The 7,429-nt window shown below is 43.3% G+C and overlaps 1 protein-coding gene and 1 long non-coding RNA gene across 2 annotated transcripts in view; both read right to left on the reverse strand.

The window, feature by feature from the left end:
• The window catches only part of LOC112075445 (endonuclease domain-containing 1 protein-like), a 14,550-nt gene extending 12,114 nt beyond the window's left edge, over positions 1-2,436 (reverse strand). Inside the window, exons 1-3 of the mRNA XM_024142448.2 lie at positions 2,367-2,436; positions 1,291-1,479; positions 1,038-1,186 (exon numbers count right to left, since the gene is read on the reverse strand). Coding sequence (XP_023998216.1) covers positions 1,038-1,068 — 31 coding nt within the window. The 5' untranslated portion in view covers positions 1,069-1,186; positions 1,291-1,479; positions 2,367-2,436. The remainder of the gene's footprint in view (positions 1-1,037; positions 1,187-1,290; positions 1,480-2,366) is intronic.
• The window catches only part of LOC139025727 (uncharacterized), a 45,228-nt gene that overhangs the window by 12,212 nt on the left and 25,587 nt on the right, over positions 1-7,429 (reverse strand). The gene's annotated exons all lie outside the window — the stretch shown is intronic.

Here is a 7,429-nt window from a genome sequence, read left to right on the forward strand (position 1 = left end):
GTATCACAATTCCAGTGGGTCAGAAGTTAACATACACTAAGTTGACTGTGCTTTAAACAGCTTGGAAAATTCCAGAAAAACATGTCATGGCTTAGAAGCTTCTGATAGGCTAATTGACATCATTTGAGTCAATTGGAGGTGTACCTGTGGATGTATAAATCTATATCCACAGTAAAACGAGTCCTATATCGACATAACCTGAAAGCCGCTCAGCCGCTACCTCCGCCTTTGTGCAAGGAGGAGCACTGCCAGAGCCCTGCAAAATGACCTCCAGCAGGCCACAAATGTGCATGTTGCACTACATGTGAAATTTATTGTCAATCAGTGTTGCTTCCTAAGTGGACAGTTTGATTTCACAGAAGTGTGATTGACTTGGAGTTACATTGTGTTGTTTAAGTGTTCCCTTTATTTTTTTGAGCAGTGTATTTAAAGTGACTGCTTCACTTAAGTAAAAATGTTTTAACCTCTTCAACGACCATAAAAATGTTAAACAGCTGCAGCAGGTCACACAATTTAAAGATGTGGACGTATTTTCTAATTGTTTACATGTAGTGTAGCCTTGAATGTTGCCTTGTATGACATGATATACTATGAATCAGTTTCTTATTTCATGAAACTACAGGAATCCTTTGTTTCAGAGAAACATTATATTTGTTCAACATGCGTGTGGGGAGGAGTTCCCCTTTCTGTCCAATGAGGTCATTTCTGGACAATATTTCAGCAAGTAAAATGATGGTTCTACTTTAGAATGTGGAACACACAGCCAATAGGGAGGTTTGATTGTTACACATGATAAATAGTCACACCTGTTCCACATACAGAGGAGTTTATCCAACCCTCCTTGTCCAGTCTTGACCACTAATTATACTAGACAGGACTCATCTTCATACAGAGGAGTTTATCCAACCCTCCTTGTCCAGTCTTGACCACTAATTATACCAGACAGGACTAACTCTAGACCAGTTCCTCTGTTTACTTCAGACACATCTTCTTCCACATATCATCACAGAAAAGTTAATCAGTTAGATAATGTTTACCCAGTGGCATCCTGAGGCATTGATAGATCATGAGATCCCGGTCTAGCAGGGAAAGGACAGTGATGAATTGTGAGCGCCGTAGGAGGCTCCTGGTAAACAGCGTCTGGCCAATCCACTGCTGCTGATTCTTGTTGGGAGTTGCCCACCAGCTCCATTTGAGAGAGAGAGAGTTAAAATACTAATAGTTCACCCAACATGAACAAATTATAAATGACCATTTCTAAGCTTCTCATTTATTATTTAAATAACTCACCTCAGCACTTGGAGGCAGGAAGGACATCACCCTCTTCAGCTGGTCTTCGCCCCACCAGGGACAGACACTGGGGCAAGTTCAGAAGCCTGGGGTGGATACAAGGGGGCCTGGGGTAGATCACCAGGGACAGGGGCCGAATGTGAGGCAGGAGGGAGCGCTGGAGGTACCTGTATGTCCAAGGGTTCATACCTAATACATACAGAGAATACATAAGTGACAGATACAGTACTAAGCATTCTCAGCACCATGACAGCAGATCTACAGCATGAAAGGTAAGTGACAGATACTAGATTTAGTTGTGTAACTAAAGGACAAAGAATGCATAGGCCTTTATGACAGATACAGGAAGGAGTGTCATAATGGAAGGGGTTTCATCTGTAAAAAGTCCACACTGCATTTATGGAAAGCTGTGTATCATTCAATACATGGACAAATAGTAAGATTAACACAATGCATAKCTTCCATTATTGTAAAGTATTCATGCTTGCAGAATGCCAAGAGAATTGAATAGCCTAACTAACATTGCAGACCCATATTCATGTGTAGATTGAAATGCAAATATCACGATTATCACACCATAGCATTAAACTAGATAACATAATACATGTATAAGCTAATCCATGACTGATACATGTTGAATAAAACTGTTATACACTGGAACCGAAAATAAACTACTGTACAGTAGCATGCTAAAGTTACTGAACTGTAGCCTGCATCACATACACACTATTTCACAACTTCACAGACGTCTTACACCATACAACAAAGCACGAATATAAGCGATAGTATGCATTAAAATAGCTACGACTGTAAAAATAGTATTGAAAATGCAGACAAGTGGCCGCTGATTGTACCGGTAGTTACCGATACCAAACCAATGCTACGGGTATCATAGGTAGATGACTGCAGAGATMGAACTGTATAATGTTTTCAATTCACTTTTCCGTTCTTCTTACAACTTCACAGATGTAGCAATAAGATTACAATCCATTTCATCCAACCTTATTAAAGATACTTCCTCTGTAACTCTCCTTGTGATNGATGTAGCAATAAGATTACAATCCATTTCATCCAACCTTATTAAAGATACTTCCTCTGTAACTCTCCTTGTGATTTAAACAATGATCCGATGAGGGAGTGTCATGGCCGCCGTTTGCTTTTTCAAAATTTGAGTTGGGGCGGAGCTAAGGTCAAAGGGCGAATATGATTGGACCACACGTTGTAGATACGGTTAGTTGAGACTGTCTCGCATTCCCATTGGTGGATTTTCGCTAGTTGAGCGATTGGCTAGACATCCGGTTGGTCTTGCACATGAAAATAATGCGCAAATTCGTGAAGCATCCTTATTTTGCCCCTCCCCAGTCCCCCCCAGTAGTAGTTTTGGGATTTTTTTAGACCTAAACTTTGTTTTCTGTGGTGGAGAAAACAGGCACGTCTGTGGATGTTCGCTGCCCTATAGTGCCATGTTGGATAAGTGCAACTGTATGGTAATGTTAGGATGAAGCAGTGTTGTCGTACTCCAGTCCGGTCTCAATACCACATATTTTCTGTCTCTGTCATGTCTTGGTGTCAGATACATTTGCTTCCATCTGTCCAAGAGTATTTCTCACCTAATTCTACTCATTCATGATGTTGTTTGAATATTTTGGGAGGTAATGATTTACAGTCGACTCCTGATAAGTGCACTTTGTATAAGTGAAAACTCTCTGAAGTGAACTACAGTGTTTTTCTAGTCACAATTCAATAACATTCTTTGTAAAATCTCCTTATACCCACCTTTTCTGGTTCAGTGCAAGTGTTGTGTCGAGTCCAGTATCATTTCGAGTGACTCGGTCTTGACTCGGTGTAGGACAGTGAGGAACATGCATTGGCACGCAAGCTGCAAAAGGACGAGGAGGCTACAATTCCCTATAGTTTATCAGTGCAATCTGGACGGCAAACTAGCTGAAAAAGTTTGAGAGGGTTTATCTAAAGTTCCTTCTTTAGATTTTTGCTCATCTTGCTCTGGCTAGCATTAGTTGTTGATCTTGTTGTTGATGTGCATAACTGAGGCAGAGAGAGCCTACCGTTTCATGGTGGTTTGATCAATAGGACTGTAAAGTTCCCAAATGTAAGAGGACTCCTGTGGTGTTTACATATTTGCAGAAATCCATTCAGGTGTATTTTGTGGCTTTTGGTGAATGAAGTCACACTGTTGCTACTTCCTGTAAACACACAGTCCAGTTCATAGTGAATTATGACAGGCCCTACTGCCTGTAAACACACAGTCCAGTTCATAGTGAATGATGACAGGTCCTACTGCCTGTAAACACACAGTCCAGTTCATAGTGAATGATGACAGGCCCTACTGCCTGTAAACACACAGTCCAGTTCAAAGTGAATGATGACAGGCCCTACAGCCTGTAAACACACAGTCCAGTTCAAAGTGAATGATGTCAGGCCCTACTGCCTGGAAACACACAGTCCAGTTGAAAGATAATGATGACGGGCCCTACAGCCTGTAAACACACAGTCCAGTTCAAAGTGAATGATGATACGGCAAGGCCTACTGCCTGTAAACACACAGTCCATTCAAGTGAATGATGGCAGGCCCTACTGCCTGTAAACACACAGTCCATTCAATAGTGAATGATGGCAGGCCTACTGCCTGTAAACACACAGTCCAGTTCAAAGTGAATGATGGCAGCCTACTGCCTGTAACACACAGTCCAGTTCAAAGTGAATGATGGCAGCCCTACTGCCTGTAAACACACAGTCCAGTTCAAAGTGAATGATGACAGGCCTACTGCTGTAACACACAGTCCAGTTCAAGTGAATGATGGAGGCCCTACTGCCTGTAAACACACAGTCCAGTTCAAGTGAATGATGCAGGCCTACTGCCTGTAACACACCCCAGTTCATAGTGAATGATGGCAGGCCCTACTGCCTGTAAACACACAGTCCAGTTCAAAGTGAATGATGGCAGGCCTACTGCCTGTAACACACGTCCAGTTCATAGTGAAGATGGCAGGCCTACTGCCTGTAAACACACAGTCCAGTTCAAAGTGAATGATGGCAGGTCTACTGCTGTAAACACACAGTCCAGTTCAAAGTGAATGATGACAGGCCTACTGCCTGTAAACACACAGTCCAGTTCAAAGTGAATGATGCAGGCCTACTCCTGTAAACACACAGTCCAGTTCAAAGTGAATGATGCAGGCCTACTGCCTGTAAACACACAGTCCAGTTCAAAGTGAATGATGCAGGCCTACTGCCTGTAAACACACAGTCCAGTTCAAGTGAATGATGGACAGGCCCTACTGCCTGTAAACACACAGTCCCAGTTCAAAAGTGAATGATGCAGGTCCTACTGCCTGTAAACACACATGTCCAGTTCAAAGTGAATGATGGCAGGCCCGTGTGGCAAAACGGTCATTTGTTTGCGAATATAAGGCCTACTGTAGCTCTGATGGCATGGCGAACCGGTCCTGCTGTCTGACTCCGGTCCTGGACGAGACAGATTTTTATTAGGTTTTATTACTGCAGTCTATTAAGTGTCCAAACGTACGGCACTTCCACTCTATATTGCTATCATGAATTTTCACAAATGCCTTAAATATACGTAATTCTTCAAAAATTCTAAGAAGTTATGAAAAGTGCTAAAATGCTGTCAGCTCCACTTTAATGGGGATACTAATTCTGTATGATTCCTTTTCTATGTTGATGTTGTATTTCCTATGTTTGATCTCTGTCCTCCAACTTTAATTATGTTTCCATGTTTGTATGCTCCTCCTTTTCATGCCAGTAAATATTTAGTTCTTAGTTTTCCTAGTTCCTGTCCAATAGACAATGTGGGGTGTTCCCCGTTCCGCCAGCCCAGTGCTCAATAGCTTTTGAGGCCTATGTTATTCAAATCAATTAAAATGTAATTCATTAATTCCTTCTCCCATTGACTGCAGGCTAAGTTTACCTTATTATGTACAGAAGACACATTCATCAGTCCCCTTTGTTTGACTGTACGCTTCATAATTGGATAAAATATCATAAAATAGTTTTTTTCGCCCTGAAACACACAACACTACAGATCCTAGACACACACACACACACCACCACACACACACACACACTACACACACACATGGTGCGCACACACACACACAACACACACACACACACCACCAACACACACCGCATCACACACACACAACACTACACACACACACCACAGGAGCTGCTGAGGGGAGGATGGCTCATAACCATACGGCTGGAACGAAGCAGAGGGAAATGGCATCAAACACGTGAACCATGTTTTGATGTAATTTCATACCGTCCACCCTATTCCACTCAAAGCCCATTACAACAAGCCCAAATCCTCCCAATTAAGATGCCAACAACCACCTCCTGTGACACAGTTCACAACGATTGATGATTTATGATGTATTAGGTACCCCATTAGCCGACGCCAATGGTGACAGCTCAGTCTTCCTGGGGTCCGACACACAACAAACCATTACAGACTAAATGCTTTACAATTTACAACATTAAAACATATAAATTAACAGACTTAGATAAAAAGATTTAAAACTACAATAAAAGACACTACAATTTACACAAATGTCTAAAAAAGAAACCAATACAACTAAAGCATAATATGTGTGGGGTGTTCAGAGTTGTGTAGTGTGTACTGACATGGGTTCTGATTTCTTGACTATGAATATGGAATATACTTATTCATGGTCACTAGAAGGGAGGGAGGGTAATGTATACACGTTTACATTATGCTCGGATATGTTAATTGTTAAGCTCATCAGGGATCCTCTGGGGAGGAGAAGAGACACAGTCGGTACGAGTCACCAATGACAGCTGGAGTTGGGGAGATGAGCACTTTGGGGCAGAAGGTCAGGTCAGATGACGGAGAAGAACAGATATCACTTAAGGCTCTGTCCTAGAACAGAGATGCATGTTCAGAATGTGTAGGAGGTAGACTCAGCAGAAGGAGAAATAGTCTTAATATCAGTGCTCGTGTGAAATATGTCGTTGTCTGTTCCAGCTGGTTCCATCCTTTGGGAGGAATAAACTTGGTTTAGCTGTCCAACTAATGTACGTCGAGTTCTTACTCTGATATTTTTAGAACCTACAGTCACAGAACGCCACATCACACACACACGCTGCATACACATTACACAAACAAAGTGCCACACTTATACACAGTCAAGTAAAAAAACAAACTCCCAACCAGCGTGGTGGTCCCCGGAGAAGCCAAGGGTCCCCGAGGTTATTGGGAACAAACTGCTGTCTTAATCAATAAAGGCAAATTATTGATGACTTTCTGATGACATCAATGTCTGCCGTCCCACTCTCTATCATTATAGAAGAGAATGAAATGAATGAAGCCAGCAGAGGCAGTCCATGTATTATGAGCAGCCTAAATATACTCTCTCGCTAGCAGTCAGCAGTACTGTCTCAACACACCACAAATGCTCCCGGGCATGTATATGGAGCATGGCCTCGATACGACACATCAAATACAACACAGTCAAATGAATACCCATATCGCCTCACGCTACAATTACACAGCCACACGACACACACGTTAGCACAATAAAGTAGGTACACCATGACTCGCACATTGCACCGGGGGTTCTCTGTATGAGGATATAGCCCACCCTACTTGGGCGCTGGGTGAATGATACACTGGGGCCTCCCCTCACACTGAGATGAACAGAACGAGAAGGAGGGAGAGGAGGAGGGGGTAGAAGAGGGAGACCAGCCAGAGATTCCTCTCGGCTCTCCCTGCATCCCTTGCCCTTCCCTCTCCATCCCATCTCTCCCTCCGGCTCTGGACCTCTGCTGGAGTAGAGAACGAGAGAGAGGTCCAGCTTGGTCTAGAGGCCATGTTGCTACAAAGAAACAGCCCAAAACAGGAGGGGGAGCTCCAAAAAAGTCCAAGGCCAGGCATGAGTTCTACGGGCGCCCCCAGGGAGAGGAGGAACACCGCGTACCTCCTACTCCCCTACATCACCCCCTCCCCTCTACAACCCCCTCCTCTTAGCCCCCCCCTCCCCCACTGAAAGGACAACCACCAGAGGGAAGAAAACAGAGCTGTAATTGGAGAGAACAACATGAAGAGTGAGAGAGACAGCAGCCACAAGGGGATTCA

The sequence above is a fragment of the Salvelinus sp. IW2-2015 genome, unplaced genomic scaffold (assembly GCF_002910315.2).
Source record: "Salvelinus sp. IW2-2015 unplaced genomic scaffold, ASM291031v2 Un_scaffold3163, whole genome shotgun sequence".
NCBI classification, from domain to species: Eukaryota; Metazoa; Chordata; class Actinopteri; order Salmoniformes; family Salmonidae; genus Salvelinus; species Salvelinus sp. IW2-2015.